The sequence below is a fragment of the Mytilus californianus genome, unplaced genomic scaffold, assembly GCF_021869535.1.
Source record: "Mytilus californianus isolate M0D057914Y unplaced genomic scaffold, xbMytCali1.0.p SCAF_5, whole genome shotgun sequence".
Lineage (NCBI taxonomy): Eukaryota > Metazoa > Mollusca > Bivalvia > Mytilida > Mytilidae > Mytilus > Mytilus californianus.
The window spans coordinates 35,871,642-35,891,013 of record NW_026262701.1 but is presented as its reverse complement, the minus strand read 5'-3'; the positions used below and the strand labels follow the sequence as shown (position 1 = coordinate 35,891,013).

At 31.6% G+C, this 19,372-nt stretch overlaps 1 protein-coding gene across 1 annotated transcript; it reads left to right on the top strand.

Annotated features, from left to right (window-relative positions):
• The first annotated feature begins 117 nt into the window (after window positions 1-117).
• Window positions 118-16,504, top strand: LOC127701619 (electron transfer flavoprotein subunit beta-like). Its single transcript, XM_052205595.1, has 7 exons — window positions 118-212; window positions 4,188-4,346; window positions 7,008-7,166; window positions 8,821-8,883; window positions 14,078-14,236; window positions 15,401-15,594; window positions 16,377-16,504. Exons 1-6 carry the CDS (start codon window positions 156-158, stop codon window positions 15,569-15,571), a joined length of 768 nt encoding a protein of 255 aa, XP_052061555.1. The 5' UTR covers window positions 118-155; the 3' UTR covers window positions 15,572-15,594; window positions 16,377-16,504.
• The last annotated feature ends 2,868 nt before the right edge of the window (window positions 16,505-19,372 follow it).

Here is a 19,372-nt window from a genome sequence, read left to right as displayed (position 1 = left end):
TTTTCGAGCTTTAGTTTCGTTGGTATGTTAAAGTTTAGTAAAAATTCAAATAACTTTATTTTTAACTGTGTAAATAGAATGACTGTTAATCCATAACAATAAAAAATTACGTTTTCGCCATTGGAATAATAATTTCTCCCAGTTCAAAGGTCAAAATGTCAGCACTGAGAGTGTTAGTTGGTTGTAAACGAGTTATAGATTATGCTGTTAAAGTAAGATTTTGTCATCCTTGGTGAACTTCTATATCAGTCTAAATAGGCAGGACATTTTTTTACGAAATACATTAATAATCATATGAAACAAGCGTCTTTTAAAAAATGTATCATTGTTTTAACCTTTAGGCTTTAAGGCTTTATCTTTTTAGAGCTTATCTAACATTACTTAGTTGGCGACATTCATTTCATAAATGAGCTTAAAGTTCAAAGTAAATAAGATAAAGTAATGAAATGACATGACCTGATGTCATAACAAAAGTCTCATAAGTCATAACTCGGTGGCATGAAAAATGTAGCTATGACCATGATGACCTAAAATGAAGTGTACACAAAAACACTGGAACAGGATCTCTTTGCGACCATGCCAATTCAAGGGTTCAAATTAGCAGTGGTCCGAGGTCCGTGATGTTTAATTATTTAATGGGTTCGGACCTTCCCACCAATAGTTAGGATAATCCAGGTCCGTTTGCCCAAAATCATGTTCGCACCCACAAGTTCGCAACCTGGGTCTATAAGAACCTTTTATTGGTATTGTGGAATACTTATCTAATCGTGTTTAAGTTGGTATATTGCTATAGATAAGGTTTTTTTTTTTGTTGTTTCAACATAAAGTGACATTATAAAAACGTAAACAGGTTTCTTAAAGTGTTTTTATTAATTATTTTGACGAAATAAATAATGAATAAAAAATTGTCATGATGATCTGGGACTATTATACATAATATGTCCCAGTGATGATCCAGGCAAAGTTCATGCATCTAAGATATGTAAAAGAAAGGCGGAAGATACCAATTCTTCATTGAGTTTACTCATACTAAGCTAACAACATGCATATTTACACCAAAGCTAGTTATAACAACAATCAATATTTTCAAACACAGAACAATATTTCATTTAAAAATTCCCGAATATTTATTCATGAAAATTTAAATATTTTGATAAATACATCTAAAAAATACTATCTAATAATTCAACCATTATTTAAATAGAAATAGGGTGGGAACAAACCCAGGGGGCAAACGTGTGGGGTGGGAGCATGTAGGGTGCAAACGTGTATTGGGAGCGAACGGACCCAATACCGGTAGTTAGGTACACTAGACTAACTTTCGTATTTTTGCATGTTAAAAAGTTACAAAAGCATTTTGAACAAAAATATATGAAATCAAGAATAAAAATTATCTTGAAATATGTAATTTTACTGAAAGGAAACTCATGTATTTGTTTAAATTCTTCACAATTGATTTGATATTTAGTCATGTGACCGGTCGTCGTACAAGATCCAGGGAAACTTGAGAACATAATAATAAATCATATTTTGACACAAAGTTAGGCAAGTGTTCTTAAGCAGCAATAGAAACAAAACCAATTATAAGAGTAAACAGTGTTATTTAACACAGCATATAGTGTTGAAATAAGGGGAAGCCTTTTTCTAACTGAATTTATTTAAGAAATTTAGAAAAAAATGAGTTTAATGTAGTAAGATATGATGGGTGTTTTGTCATGGTCACCATTTTTTGTTTTTATAAATTGAATTTCCGATAAAAATTGGACCATGTAAGAATAATGGAGGACCTTTTAAGTATCTTTGGTCAAAGGTCCTGGACCTTGCATTGCTTAAAGTAAATTTGAACCCTTGGCCAACTTTTTAAAGTTTAAAATTTAAAGTTCACTTGTATAAAGTTATTTCCATTGGATCACAGCACACAGGTAACTTACTTTGGTCTTCTCCTGCAAACAGAACTTGCAAGAAAAAAAATTCTTACATGGCAGAATCTTCATGTTCTACCCGACAGAAACTGAAACTTTGTAGATGTAGGTTTATGGCAGAGGATTCTAGGATTCATCAAGGGCCCCACCAACTCTGATATCAGCGATGCAAAATCCTGCATTATCAATTTCATTATTTTCAAGCACAACAAACTAATGCCAGGAAAACCTATTTTTTTATTTTGACTTCAGATCAAATATTTTTGAAAAATTTAGTTTTGAGGTATGCATACATTTAAATATATGTAGTTAAGCCCTAATCATGCAGTGTTGGATCTGTTACCATAATGTACAATTCGTTAATTAAGAAAATCCAACCAAAAACTTTATAAAGCCATCAAAATCATTATGTATATCATGTAATTATTTCATGTATGTTTTACACTTGGATTGCACAATGCTTTATCCAATAAATTATGGCCACCTTATTTCAAGTCTGATCAGAGGTGAGTGCCAAAACCTGAATCATTTCCAATTTCAATTAATAAAAGATTTGAATTGTTTTCATAACCAATTTCCCTAGAATTGATATAGATTTCTCAACTACAAACAGCTTGTTATTGCAATTTTTATAAGCCAGTTTACGGGACGTATTATGGTATACCGTTGACTGTCTGTTCTTCCGTCTGTCCGTCCGTCATCATCATGTCGGACATTAACTCAAAAACGCTTTAACCAATATGCATGAAACTTTGGTGAATTGTTTATATCTATTGACGTGAGCTCCCTTTCGTTTTTTATAAATTTCGGATTTACAGTTTCCAAGTTTTGGGGTTTTATTCATTAAAAAAGGGGGATTTTCATGTTTGTGGACAATAACTCAAAAACAATTTCCCTAATTTGCAAGAAACTTTGGTGAGTTGTTTATTTCTATTGACATGAGCTCCCTTTTGATTTTTATAAATTTTAGACCATACGTTTCCGATTTATGGGGTTTTATTCATTACAAAAAGGGGGATTTTCCAGTTTTCGGACAATAACTCATAAACGCTTTCAGCATTTTTTATGAAACTTTGGTGAATTGTTTATATCTATTGTTGTAAGCTCCCTTTTGATTTTTATAAACTCAAGATTTTACGTTTTTGAGTTATAAGACTTTATTCATAAAAAAAAAGGTTGATTTTCAAGTTTTTGGACAATATCCTTAAAGTGCTTAGAGCAGTTTTCATTAAACTTTGATGACTGATTTATATCTATTAAGATAACCTCCCTATAGTTTTTTTATAAATTTCTGATATAACATTGAGAAGTTATTGTTTGTTTTTAGTCTGACAACAGTTTACTAAGTATTGCACAACAGCACAGTGTATTGCACAACAGCAAGAAATCTTTAATTGAATATAAATTCAATTCATATAACCAATTTCAAGTTCTTAGACTACATTTATTCAGAAACCTATAATATGTCAAATATTTAATCACAATCCAAATTCAGACCTGTATCGAGCTTGAATATTGTGTCCATTTTTGCCCCAACTGTTCAGGTTTGGACCTCTGTGGGCGTATCCAGCTGCGCTCAGCGAAGCAGTTTATTTCCATAGGTCAAACTGCTAGATGCAGTTGTTGGGACCAGAGAGTTATTATTGAAAAAGGTCGCTCCTCTGTTGTTTCTTTTTTATTTTGCCCCGCTCTACAGAGTGGGGGGTACATAGAAATCCTCTTGTCGGTCTATCACTATTTTTTGGCGTCCAGATGATATAGGGAACCTCTTTTTGAAGGTAATTGTTATTTTAACGTATGTTTTGAATCACTAAGGACAAGTTAAGTTGAGTGTTCGTAGTTTTCACTTTAACAATTCTGAAGTTACGGTACTTGATTGTTGGAAAAAAAACAAATCATTTTGGTTTCTTGATGATAAATGGTGAATCCCTTTTTGGAATTCATTGAAATTTAATGGAATGTTTTGGACCAATAACACAGGTTGAATTCAATTTTCATCGTTTTAACTCTTAACCGTTTCAGAGTTAATATTTACACTTATCTTGTGTATTTCTTCTAAAAGGAAAGAGTTTTTACCAGAAAATATTCACTGTTAAGACACTCTCCACTTCCCCCATCGAGTACATACATGTACATTGTTTTGATTGAACATTTATACAGTGATTTTATATATTAAGTATGAAAGTTATGTTAGCCAGATAAAATTTGTAATTTACATTTCATATGTATGATAACTGTCAAAGATTCTATTTTCATTTTGAACAGATTCGGGTGAAACCAGATAAAACTGGTGTGGTAACCGATGGAGTCAAACATAGTATGAACCCATTCGATGAAATAGCTATAGAAGAAGCTGTTAGACTTAAAGAAAAGAAAATAGCATCAGAAGTAATAGCTGTGTCATGTGGACCACAGCAATGTCAGGTCTGTTTACATAAGAATCAGGTCAAATAAAATTATCATGCATAATTATTATAACACTACATATTTAACATTGCTATGTTGCAGTGTATTAAGAGATGTTAAAATGACAATAAATGATAATAATTTTATTAAACCGATCTGTACATCTGGATTTCTCATGCGAAATAACAGATAATTGCCTTGTGAAAGTTATTTCCCCTGATTTTGCAGCTTACAATTCATCCATACAACTTATTGAACAAAAACAATAAATATTTTTTATTTATTCCTGTTTATCAATTTGTGGAAAGGATTAGTACTGGTTAAGGACAGAAATTGACATGTTACTCTTCACAAAATGTACTAAACTAAGTTCTATGTCTTTATTTTATAATATATGGCAGATTCCATATAAGAAATTGAAATGTCTGTCAAAATGAATAAATAAATAAAAATAATTATTACTGTTATTTTAAAGATAATCTGTGAATGTTTTGAGGAATAATGATGTTAGAAGAAATTATAAAAATAATTTTTGGATATGATTGTTTCCGTTTAAAGTAGAAATGATTAAAACAAGTTGATAAAATGCAAAAATTTTGACAGAATTAACTCCCATTTTTTTACACAATGTTTATGTGTTGCAATGCTTTATGTTGACACTTGTATACTGGTATTTACTAGTGTAGTCTGGTTATTCAAACATCCCTGTTCCCAAATTTGTTACTTTTTTTAGTCAAAAACATCTGTGATATATATTTTTTTTCACTTTCAAATATCTTGCTTTATAGCTCAGTGTCTGTCAATAAATCTTATGTCAGGAACATCGCTGTAAAAACTTTCAAAATCATTGTAGGTTCCAATATATGCCAGTTAAAACTGTAAGTCATGCTGGGCATAAGAAAAAACACATGTTGATTCTTTCATTTAACTTTATTCAAGCAATAGTTTTAACTTATATGTTTCCTACATAAGATCTGTCAAACTTGTTTTCTTATGTCTGAAACATTTGAATGTGCTAACAGTTAAAGTTCTTTGACCTGTAGTGAAATCTTGTTAGATGTTAGGCTGCAGTATTCTCCAGGAGTTTTAAAAATTACTTTCAACTAGGATTTGATTTCCAATGTCAGTCAAAAAAAAACAAATATATATTGTCTGTCAAAATATCTTATGTATAAAAAATCTTATGTCAGAATCAAGTCTGTCAAAATCTTATGTCAGAAACTCAATTTGTCTGTCAAATCTTATGTCAGAAATAAAAAAGTCTGTCAAATCTTATGTCAGAAAAAATAAAGTCTGTCAAATCTTATGTCAGAAATAATAAAGTCTGTCAAATCTTATGTCAGAAAAAATAAAGTCTGTCAAATCTTATGTCAGAAACAATAAAGTCTGTCAAATCTTATGTCAGAAACATGATATTTAAGGCTTCGTTTATTTAAAAAGGATGATGCTCATAATTTTTTTTTTGGTCAAATTGTCTTTATCTTTATTAGTAAAGCATGTATTCAAAAACAGAAGTTCATTGCTTATGATTTTTGCCTAAAGTGCTTATGGGAGTTGTTTCACTTTCTTATAAGGAATCTGCCATATCCTTCATAAGAATTATTAATACAAAGATTTTCCTTGCCACTGGTTGTATATGTATTAAAACAACAATCAATCAATCACATATTTTCTTACAATGTTCAAAATGTTTGCAGTTTACACACTGGTAATTTTTTGCAACAGAATTTGAAATATACATGTAGGTGTAAAACTGAAAGCGTCTATTGGTGTTGTCTTAAATCTTTATGATCCATTATGTTCTTATAATTGATTTTTCAATGATGATTCATGTAAAATTAATTGGTAAAATACACCCATAGGGATTTGAAGTTTATTGAACCATGTGATCTATGAAGGAAATTTATACCACACAAATAAATGAATAGTTATACTTCACTGTTATCCAAGTCAAAAGCTGTTAAAAATTAGAATTTTTATCAATAGAGAGTTACACATGTAACTTTGTTCAAAAAATTATATTTCACAAAATTTAGGAATTTTCGTTTTCAAATACTCTACAAATTCCTAGTTGATTTGACCTTCCTATTGTTTTGATTTGATCACCACTAACTAGTCTTGTGTAGACGTAACGGGAGTCTGGCTTACTACACTAACTAGTCTTGTGTAGATGTAACGGGAGTCTGTCTTACTACACTAACTAGTCTTGTGTAGACTTAACGGGAGTCTGGCTTACCAAAATTTTAACATAATATAAATAAGAAGATGTGGTATGAGTGCCAATGAGACAACTCTCCATCCAAGTCACAATGTATAAAATGTTAACAAATATAGGTCAAAGTACGGCCTTCAACACGGAGCCTTGGCTCACACCGAACAGCAAGCTATGAAGGGCCCCAAAATGACTAGTGTAAAACAATTCAAACAGGAAAATCAAGGGTCTAATCTATATAAAAAAGCCTGACATCTTTGATAACTTTACACAATTCCAATATACATTACAAAATTGAAATAGGATTCACAGATTGCATAAAATTATTTGATTTCATATTTAGATCTCTGCAAATTTTAAAATTTCTTAAAATTAATAATGATGGACTAAAAAGTTGATAAGAATGCCTATTGCAGATTAACATGCTTGAATTATTGATGGACTTAACTTTTAAATATTTATTTCAGGAAACCCTAAGAACAGCATTAGCCATGGGAGCGGACAGAGCCATACATGTAGACATTGATCCTAAAGATTATGAAACTTTACAACCAATACATGTTTCCAAATTCTTAGCCAAACTTGCACAGGATGAAAAAGCTGACATAGTAATAGTTGGAAAACAGGTAAACAACCCTTAGATAACTTTGTATTGGATTATTGTATATAAAGATATATTCATTGATAGAAAGAAAATGAAAGGTTATGGAGTAAATGTACATGGGACAAAATTCCTGTTCTTCATCTTGAGAGATATCTACCTGTGATACAGTATAGCCATACTAAACAGAATATAATATATTTTGCCAAATTTCTGTGGCTTGATTGATTGAATTATAACTCCATGAGATAAAAGTGCCAGTTTGATTCTGTGGGAATTTCTCTTGTCACCTTGATTTTCTTCTTTTTTGTTTCAGTTTCATTCCACAGCTAAGATATGAGGTGCAGATTTATTCAAAATTTTTGTATTTAAGGAGGGCTTAGAAACATTTCAGCGCCTCCATAATTCAAAATTCAGAATATCCATAAATCATTGAGGACCTCCTGAAATATTCCAGGACCTCAATAATTGAAATATCTAATGATGGAGGTCCTGAAATCGAATTATGGAGGTCCTCAATGATTTATGGATATTCTGAATTTGAATTATGGAGGTCCTAAAATATTTCTGAACATGAGCTCCTTAAATACAATAATTTTGACTAAATCTACGGCTCATACAAACTCTTTATGTTTTGAAACATAATTAATTAGAAGCTTGAGCTGTAGAACTAATTTATAATATACTGTAAATTCAGAAATCATTGTGTGCATTTATTATTGCAATTTTGTCATCTTAGACTAAAATGCGATTTTAATTTTAGCGATATTGAGAAAAATCCTGTTTTAATTCATATAAAAAATTTCAAATTGCGAGTTTAGATTATTGCGATTATAACCCTGTCGCATTTTTCGCAATAATAAAAACATCGCAATAATTTCTAAATTTACAGTAAACAATTTCCTGACAACTATAAACTGTTTATTAACCAATTACTGTTTGACTTAGGAAGTATCCAATTAACATATAGAGTGGTATAGTAAATTGGTTTGACTTAGGAGGTATCCAATTAACATATAGAATAACATAGTAGATGCCAAATCAATTGACTACTTACGAAAAGATTATGTGTTTTATTGAAAAATTCTGATTTCAAAAACAAATTTGCCAACCAAAATTTTGAGTGTCCTCAGGCTACGACAATTTTTTTTTTAAATCTGCCTTATGTGGTGTCAAGTAAAAAAAAAAATGTGTTTTTAGTCTTGAAACAGTTTTATCAGAAACTTTATAATATATGTTTTTCCTCAAATTTTTTTATTGGAACAATAGATACCGTTTACACTTAAAAGACAACATCACATCTTGATCTTCATATTAAACAGATTGTTTGAAATTACAGCATTTAAATGTTGAATGGCATTTAAGGTAATTGGGAGACAGAAGAATGCCTCTGGCTTTGTTAGTCTTGTATGTTTTTTAATTTTAGTTCATTTATATGTTTTGGAGTTTAGTATGACGTCCATTTTCACTGAACTAGTACACAATTTTATTTAGGGGCCAGCTGAGGACCACCTCTGGGTGCGGGATTTTCTCGCTGCGTTGAAGACCCATTGGTGGCCTTTGGCTGTTGTCTGCTCTTTGGACGGGTTGTTGTCTCTTTGACATATTCCCCATTTCCATTCTCAATTTTATGACTATATTATAACTAGAATTACTAGATACATATTATATTTTTGCAGGCTATTGATGATGACTGTAACCAAACAGGACAGATGACAGCTGCTTTGTTAGATTGGCCACAGGTAAACTTTTGTTAGATTGGCCACATGTAAACTTTTGTTATATTGGCCACAGGTAAATTTTTGTTAGATTGGCCACAGGTAATTTTTTGTTAGATTGGCCACAGGTAAACTTTTGTTAGATTGGCCACATGTAAACTTTTGTTATATTGGCCACAGGTAAACTTTTGTTAGATTGGCCACAGGTAAACTTTTTTAACATTGGCCACAGTTAAACTTTTGTTATATTGGCCACAGTTCAACTTTTGTTATATTGGCCACAGGTAAACTTTTGTTAGATTGGCCACAGGTAATTTTTTGTTAGATTGGCCACAGGTAAACTTTTGTTAGATTGGCCACATGTAAACTTTTGTTATATTGGCCACAGGTAAACTTTTGTTAGATTGGCCACAGGTAAACTTTTTTAACATTGGCCACAGTTAAACTTTTGTTATATTGGCCACAGTTCAACTTTTGTTATATTGGCCACAGGTAAACTTTTGTTAGATTTGCCCCATGTAAACTTTTGTTAGATTTGCAACATGTAAACTTTTGTTAGATTGGCCACAGGTAATCTTTTGTTAGATTGGCCACAGGTAAACTTTTGTTAGATTTGCCACATGTAAACTTTTGTTTGATTTGCAACATGTAAACTTTTGTTAGATTTGCCACAGATAAAATTTTGTTACATTTGTCACTGCTAAACTTAAGACTATTGGTATAAGATCTTAGATAACTTATCAAACTGTATAGATTTGTTAGTCTTATTGACATCTCCCTCAAAAAACATTTTTATTTACCGTTAAAAGGCTTGTATAGTCCGCGGTTTTATTCTCCAAAATTGACCCTGACAGCAGGGGTGCGGACTATAGAGTACAATAAGAGAGAAAATTTCAATTTCGCGATGTGGTTTGTTTAGGTTCCGCCATGTTTGTTATTGACATTGTAGAGGGCGCTCTTATCATTTTTCAAACCAATAATTTTACCCAATCCATATTAATAAGTTATTTTTATTCAATATCAAATTAATACTGATAAATTTAAAAATTAAATGCTTCATTACAAAATTCTCGTTTCTTTTCAATGCATTGCTAAATATAAACTGGTATCTGCTTGAATGAAATCGTACAAAAAAAGTAAAAAAAGACAACCGTAAACCAGCTCATGATGTGTAAACTACAAAACGTAATCGGTTATTATTTGTTCCGTTTTGGTGTTTCCTATTGACAAATATGTTTTATATTATCTTAAGACCCTTCAAACATTAATGTGATAGATATATTAAACACTGTTTTACATAAGGAAGGAAATGTTTTACTTTCAAAGTCGTATTATAGTGATATCTATTATGTACGGATTTCGATTCTCACCGGGTTTTTTTTCATCTTTTACACGTGCTTTTCAAACTTCCGGTTTAAACATACACAAGTTTTTAAGTTGTTTATTTTAACCAGCGTGAAGTGTTTTAGAACCATTTACAAGCAGTTTTAGCTTCTGTTTTGTGATGGAAAATAGGTTTTTCCAAGAAAATACCGCAAACGACCACACATCTTTAAAAATTACCGGAGTTTCATTAGACCTTTTCTAACAGTTACAAAAAGTTTTTTTACCTGAAATTTCTTTGGGAGAAGGGGGTGCGGACTATGTACCAGTGCGAACTATACAAGCCTGATTACGGTAGTCAAGTGGTTTAACTTATTAGTGTTCAGAAAATGTTTTGAACTAGTGTTACTTAAATTTTTGACACAGTGCCAAATTTCATTCAACAGACTAAGTGCCATGTTTAATTTAATTTGTTACATCTATTTTGTATTTCTGTCATAGGAAATCTCACTATATAAAGATGAATTTATTTTTCTCTTTTCAATTTAAAATTTTTGAAAAGTAAAAAAGTCATCATTCATCGCATAAAACAGTATAGTTCTTCTCAATTAATGAACTATGAAAAGTAATATTATTTATGTTATGACTTTTATTAAGCCATTATATAATACAATATATTTGTCAAATTACTAGCATTCTAACAAATCACTAAAAGATTGCAAACTACATTGTACTCACACATTAATTCCTGGGGAAGAACAATATTGGAGTAGAAATGGTCTGATTTTGCTGAAAAAAAATTGAAATTAGAAGATAAATATGCTTATTACATATGAGTAGGAAGATCATTTTAACCGGGTTTTCGAAGGAAAAATCGGGTTATTAATTTGGGGATGTACAGCGGGCAGGCTGACAGATGGGTGGGCGGCTGCCAAACATTGTCCATTCATTAACATGCAAACGCTTTGACGAATTTTTGATCTGTTGTTTCCTGTGACTAAATGAAGGTCAAGTTCAATTTTCATGATTTTAGCCTCTCTCGTTTTTGGGTTTTTGACTTTTTAGAAGTCCAAATATATACTTATTAAATGATTGAGTTATTTCCCTTTGAACAGAAATTGTGATTTGCAAATATTATTTTCATTAGATAATAATCTATTTTTATTAAAGGATATATTTCATTACATTACATTGTGTAGATAGAATTGTTGACATTGATAGATACGTTGCAGATCTATATTAGTTTATGACAAATGAAAGAAAAAATATTGGGAACTATTAATTATATATATAAAGTTTGATTACACTAAGTGTTTTTAAATAATTTTCACCTGTTAATAGATAACAAAACATCTGGTAAATATCTTATCACACAAATATAATTGGAGTGACAGATTTATTGGAAAATTTTCTGTTTCCTAAGTGTTGATGATAAGATCTGTAGGACAGTATAAATAAAGTTTGAAATTTACTGTTCATAATTAGACATTTTGAAGATAATTACAGATAAGTTTTTATGCCCCCGCCATAGCGGAGGGGGCATTAAGTTTTACCCTTGTCTGTCTGTACGTACGTACGTCCGTCCATACGTCCCGAAATTGGTTTCTGTTCTCTAACTTGAGTTTGCCTCAACCAAATGTTATGAAACTTATACACAATGCTTATTACCACAAAACACAGATCAAGTTTGAATTTTGGTGGCGTCACTTTTACCGATCTAGAGTTATGCCCCTTTATAAAAGGAAATATTCCCAAATTTTTAGTTTCCGTTCTCTAACTTAAGTTTGCCTCAAACAAATGTTATGAAACTTATACACTATGCTTATTACCACAAAACACAGATCAAGTTTGAATTTTGGTGGCATCCCTTTAACCGATCTAGAGTTATGTCCCTTTATAAAAAGAAAAATAGCAAAATTTTTATTTTCTTTTAAATATCAAGTTTATAATATATTTTTAAAATTGGAGTTATCTTCTTTTGACCATGATTATAGTTGAATCAAGTACAATCAATGCTTTATACAATGCAATGTTTAATTTTGACTTCCACTGATAAAACACAGATCAAGTTGAATTTGGGTAGTGTCACTTTAACCATTATTGAGTTATGCCCCTTTATAAATCGAAAGATTGCAAAATTTTTAGTTTCCATTCTGTAACTGAAGTTTTCCCCAGCCAAACATTGTGAAACCTATACACAATATTCATTACCACAAAACTCAGTAAAGATCAAGTACAATTTTTTTGTTTCCGTTCTCTAACCATTGAAGAATATGTGCAACATGTTTCATAACATTTGGTTGAGTTTGCCTCAACCAAATGTTATGAAACTGATACACAATGCTTATTACTACATAATACAGATTAAGTACAAAATTAGGTGGCAACACTTTTACCATTCTTGAGTTATGTTCCTTTATAAACATAAAAATTGCTGAATTTTTTAGTTTGTCTCAACCAAATGTTGTAAAACTTATACACAACCGTTCTAGAGTTATGCGTGTTTACAAATAGAAAAATTGCTGAATTTTTAGTTTCTGTTCTCTACTTAAGTTAGCCTCAACCAAATGTTATGAGACTTACACACAATGCTTATTACCACAAAACTCAGATCAAGTTCAAATTTGGGTAGCGTCACTTTTACCGTTCTTCAGTTATGTCCCTTTATAACTATATGATATGCAAGTGGGGGCATTATCTGTGTCCACATGTGGACACTATCCACATTTATTTAGATTTTTGATAGATATTGTACTAATGATAAATGACATTTTGGATTTTTTTTCATCTTTTCTTTTGTAAATTGTTTGAAGAATTTTGTGGTTGGTTTGTTTGTTTTTCTGTATAAACTTATTTTCTGAATGCTATATATATATATTTTTTTGTTGAAGCAAACTCCTTTAAAAACTAAGCTTAGTTTGTCTATTAATAAACATATATTTAGATTTCTGATTTTGGGCCCAGTTTTCAAGTTGGTCCAATTCGGGGTCCAAATTATACTGTGTTTGATTTCAACATGAATTGAATATATATAGGGTTTTTTGAAAAGCTGAATCTAAACCTGTATTTATTTTCATTATTATTTAGATACTACCCCATTGAGGTCCAAAGGGTCCTAAATTAAACTTTTGCTTGATTTCATCAACAATTCAAAAATTGAATTCTTGGGGTTCTTTGATATGCTGATGATAACAATGTTATTAGATTTTGGATATTGAACCATAATAGGTAAATTTCTGATTTCAAATTTTTCAGGTCTTTGACCACATTCATTGTGTGTCACAAACCTATTCTGTGTCAAATATTCAATCACAATCCAAATTCAAGGCTGTTTTAAGCTTAAATGTTGTGTCCATACTTACTCACCTGTTCAGGGTTCGACCTCTGCAAGAAAATCCGGTTTGCTGTCCCTCTGACAGCCTCTTGTTAGAGATAAGTTCATATAAAAGTATACTTAGAAATGAACTAATGTATGCATAAAATGGCACCAAAATAAAATTAAAGATGAGGAACATTCCTTAGTTTTAATTATAAATTTAGAGAAGAGAGAAATGAGTTATGTAGTTGATCTCATCCAAAGTCCTAAATTTAATTTGATTTAAAAAAAAGATTTTTTGATATTTAACTGTGAAGACAATAACATCTTTCTTAATAAAAAAGAGGTCTGAATTACTTATAACATTATTTAAAGTTAATATTATATGTCATTGCTAATAATCATGCAGCTCTTATAATATCTGGTATGCTTCAAACAGATCCTATAATTTAAAAATAAAGAATTTTATTTATGGCCTGCACATATTTGTGAAGGTAGTAAGTCAGTATACTTGCAGGCCTGTAACTTATATCCAGTGAATATTCTCAGTAACTAGAGCATAATGGATTTTTTTTGTAGGCAACATTTGCATCCAAAGTAGAAAAGAATAATGGTGATTTAACAGTAATTAGAGAAATAGATGGAGGTTTAGAAACAATCAAAGTCAAACTACCAGCAGTATTAACAGCAGACTTACGATTAAATGAACCAAGATATGCAACGTTACCTAATATTATGGTGAGAATGTTTGATTTTTATATATGTGCATGATGTTAGACACACTATGTAAAATTATAATAGGATCACTGACTTCGTATACATCATTAAAAGTAGTGTTCTAGGTGAAAAAATACCACAAAATGTTGAAATAAGTGTAATGCTATCGCAATATTTTTTGTGCATACGTACGTCCGTACATCCCAAAATTGGTTTCCGTTCTCTAACTTGAGTTTGTCTCAACCAAATGTTATGAAACTTATACACAATGCTTATAACCACAAAACACAGATCAGGTTTGAATTTTGGTGGCGTCTCTTAAACCGTTCTAGAGTTATGCCCCTTTTTTAAATGGAAAAATTGCAAAATTTTTAGTTCCCATTCTCTAACTTAAGTTTGCCTCAACCAAATGTTATGAAACTTATACACAATGCTTATTACCACAAAATACAGATCAAGTTCGAATTTTGGTGGGGTCACTCTAACCATTCTCTAGTTATGCCCTTTATAAATTGAAAAAAAATGCAAAATTTTAGTTTCCGTTCTCTAACTTAAGTTGCCTGAACCAAATGTTATTTATTTTCAGTTATAGCTCAACAAGCCAAAGTTGTATTTATATTTTACCAAAATCAGTGACATAGCTCTTTACTGTTCCTTGACCTTATAGTGTATATTAACAAATTTTAAATAATTCACAGCCAATACCTTTACGTGACAATTCTTCTTGCTTGTAATGGAAGGTTTTTTTTGTCATGTACCAGTGTTTATTTGGTACTATTTCTGCAATTAGACCATACTTCTTTAATAAGAAAATTGAGAATTGAACAACTATACATAAAATATGTTTTCAATATTTTGTTTGTTCATACTGAATGATATTTGTGTTTCATCCTCTATATTAGCTGTACAACACAACTTGCTAATGATACTGGACAATAACTGGACGATAGTGACAAATCACCTTCATTGAAAATTGCTGTAATACTGCATATGTTTAGAGGCTTTGCTTTTCAATCTAGAGAAAACTTTCTTATTTTACTTAACAAGACACTTATTGAGGACGAGAATTAGGACACTGCCGATTTTTTCCATTTAAGTTATTGCGGTATAAGAAAAAAAAATGGTATCAATAAAGGACAGTTAAAGCTCTCCCGAATTTTATGTTTCATTGTCTGTTATTAACAGAAAGCAAAGAAGAAACCAATGGCAAAGAAGACACCGTCAGATTTAGGAGTAGATGTGGCCTCACGACAGGAGATTGTCAGTGTAGAGGACCCCCCAGTCAGAGAGGCAGGACAAAAAGTGGAAAGTGTGGAAGATTTAGTCACTAAATTGAAAGATTCAGGCCTTGTATGACAGCATAATCATGATACTTAGGGGTATGTTAGCTTTGATGAAGAGAGAATATATAGTTTTTTTGTTCATGTTTATTAACTTTGGATGGTGTTAAACCCTTCACCTAACCTGAAACAGTGATCTAACAGCACATTTATATATAACATTAGAACAATCTGTAAAACAAGTTGGAAATGGCTTGTCTCATCAGATCATTACCAAGTACAAAAATTAATAACAAAAACACTAAAGACACAAAGTATTGACCTTAGACTCAGCTTAGAGTACTAGCAGTTACTGAAATATAGTTCAAACTTAGTATCATCTTAAATGAATCGTCTGAAATATTTTACATCTGTCATTTCATTGCCTTTTATAGCTTGCTATGCGGTATGGGTTTTGTTTATTGTTGAAGGTCGTGCGGTGTCCTATAGTTGCTTACTTTTACTTTGGTCTCTGGTAAAGAGTTGTCTCATTTGCAATCATACCACATGTAATTTTTATAAGACTTTAATTGAGACTCAGATACCGTTACATGATTAATAGCTATATAAGATGAGTTTTTGTTTTTAATTAAGAAATAATTTGCTAAGCAATTGAACTACCGGTAGTATAGGATGATTTTATTTGTTTAAGGAACATGAAATGGGTTATAAATTGAGACTTTTCATTTGATGTTTACTTGCCATGAGCAACAGGACAGATGCCAGTAGTGGAGCAGAAACTTCAAACGATCTGAAAGTCACTAGATCTTCTAACAGAAGTATTTAATGTTTAGTATCAATAAGAATTTTTGTGTTATAGCACAGTTTTTAATCTTTTTCAGTTGTGAATTGACCAGTTTAAAAATTCCAGCAATCTTAGTGCAGACAGTTGTTTGAATTACAAAGAGAAGAGAAAAATTTACAAATATTTATTCAATCAGATGAACTTTAATAATAATTATTTAGTTTTTCTTTGTGTTCATTTATTGTTTTTGACACATGATGTGTGTATCAAGGAATTTGGTTGGCTACTTATTTTCACATATTATATATACATTGGCCTTCAAACAAAAAGCAGAGACAACAAGATAACAAATTGTGAAAATATAATTTGACTTGATACAGGCAAAAGAAAACAGACATCTCACATTGAACTTGTCTGGCATCTCCATAGTGATGTACAGGTATGTCCACCATATTTAATGTGAACAAAAGGAGATGCTTGCAACAACAGTAATCCAACAACACAAAAATCCAGAAAGATTATTGTTAAGACCTTTTATATAAAATTAGGAAATGTGGCATTTTTGTCCCCCACGCAACAGGTTGTAAGGGACATAGAAATACCAGGCGTCCGTCCGTGCGTTCTTCCAAAAATCAGTGCTGATCAATTATTTGTAAAAGTTAGGCCCCTCAGAAACATTAATTATATAGAAAATTTCATCATTAACGCTCTCATGTGTTCAATTCTTGCCAGATTTTTATGAAATTTATATCAGCAATGTCTTGCACAAGTTTGAAAATCAGTACTGATCAATTATTTTTAAAAGAGTAATGCCCCTTGGATACATTAATTATATGGAAAATTGCATCTTTAGCGCTCTCATTTGTTTGATTCATGCAAGATTTTGATGAAACTTATATTATAGGTTTATATTAGCAATGTCTTGGACAAATTCGAAAATCAGTGCAGATCAATTATTTTTAAAAGAGTTGTGCCCCTTGGAAACATTAATTATATGGAAAATTGCATCGTTAGCGCTCTCATGTGTTCAATTCTTGCCAGATTTTTATGAAACTTATATCATAGGTTTATATTAGCAATGTCTTGGACGAGTTCGAAAGTCAGTGCTGGTCAATTATTTTGAAGAGTTATGCCCCTTGGAAACATTAATTATGTTGAAAATTGCTTTGTTAGCGCTCTCATGTGTAAAATTCTTGCCAGAATTTTATGAAACTGAAATCATAAGTTTATATCAGCCATGTCTTTAACCAGTTCGAAAATCAGTGCCGATCAATAATTTTTCAAGGAGTTATGCCCCTTGGAAATATTAATTATATGGAAAATTACCTTATGAGCGGTCTGATGTGTACAATTCTTGCCAGATATTTATGAAATTTACATTATAGTTTCATATCATCAATGTCTTTGACCAGTTCAAAAATCAGTGCTGATCAATTATTTTTAAAAGAGTTATACCCCTTGGAAATAATAATTATAATGGAAATCGCATTGCATTTGCTCTGAATAAAATTGAGAATGGAAATGAGGAATGTGTCAGAGACAACAACCCGACCATAGAGCAGACAACAGCCGAAGGCCACCAATGGGTCTTCAATGCAGCGAGAAACTCCCGCACCTGGAGGCGTCCTTCAGCTGGCCCCTAAACAAATAAGTATACTAGTTCAGTGATAATGGAAGTCATACTTAACTCCAAATTATACACAGGAAACTAAAATTAAAAATGATACAAGACTAACAAAGGCCAGATGCTCCTAACTTGGGACAGGCGCAAAAATGCGGCGGGTTTAAACATGTTTTTTGAGATCTCAACCCTCCCCCTATACCTCAAGCCAATGAAGAAAAAACAAACGCACAACAGTACGCACAGTAAAACTCAGTATAAGAGAAGTCCGATGTCAGAATAGGAAACAAAAGAAAATAAACAAAATGACAATAATACATAAATAACTGACTACCAGCAGTTACTGACATGCCAGCTCCAGACCTCAATTAAACTGTTGAAAGATTATGTCTTCATCATATGAATATCAGGCACAATCCCTTCATTTCTCTAAGACATTGATAAAAAGTTTATAAGAACAAAAAAAAATGTTTTTTTTCAGTTATTGCCCTTGTACCTTGGATAGATAAAAGATGTGCAACGCAAGGGACATTGGGACTCTGTTCTTTTATTTCATTTAAATCATCACTAAAAACACTGGAACAATTTCAACCAACATTAACTGAATGATCCTAATATGGTATCTTGTATAAAGTTTGTGTTGTTGTTCCTGCCAATCAACCAACATGGTCACCATAGCTAAAAATAGAACATTTGTGTAAAATGCATTTATTTTCTAATATCTTGAAAACCATAATAATAGACTAAATATGACAGGGCAAAAATGCCCAGAATGCCAGGATCTACCTGCTTTTCATTTTACCACCAAAATTATCAGATAACTCCATAAAAGAGTAACTGCCCTTAAATGATGATTTGGTTTACCAATTTTTGTGTTTTTATGCCCCAGCTGCTAGATTTACCCTTGTCTGTGTGCTCATAGTACTTACATTCCGAAATTGGTTTCTGTTCTGAAACTTGGGTTTCCCTAAACCAAATGTTATGAAACTTATACTCAATGTTATGACCACCAAACACAGGTCAAGTTTGAATTATGGTGGTATCACTTTCACTTCTTGAGTGCTGAATTTGCCATTTCCATACTCTAACTTTATAAAAAGAAGATGTGGTATGATTGCCAATGAGACAACTCTCTACAAGAGACCAAATGACACAGAAATTAACAACTAAAGGTCACTGTACGGCCTTCAACAATGAGCAAAGCCCATGCCGCACAGTCAGCTATAAAAGGCCCCGAAATGACAATGTAAAACAATTCAAACGAGAAAACTAACGGCCTAATTTATGTACAAAAAATGAACGAAAAACAAATATGTAATACATAAACAAACGACAATCGCTGAATTACAGGCTCCTGACTTGGGACAGGCACATACATACAGAATGTGGCGGGTTAAACATGTTAGTGGGATCCCAGCCCCCCCCTAACCTGGGACAGTGGTGTAACAATACAACATAAGAACGAACTATAA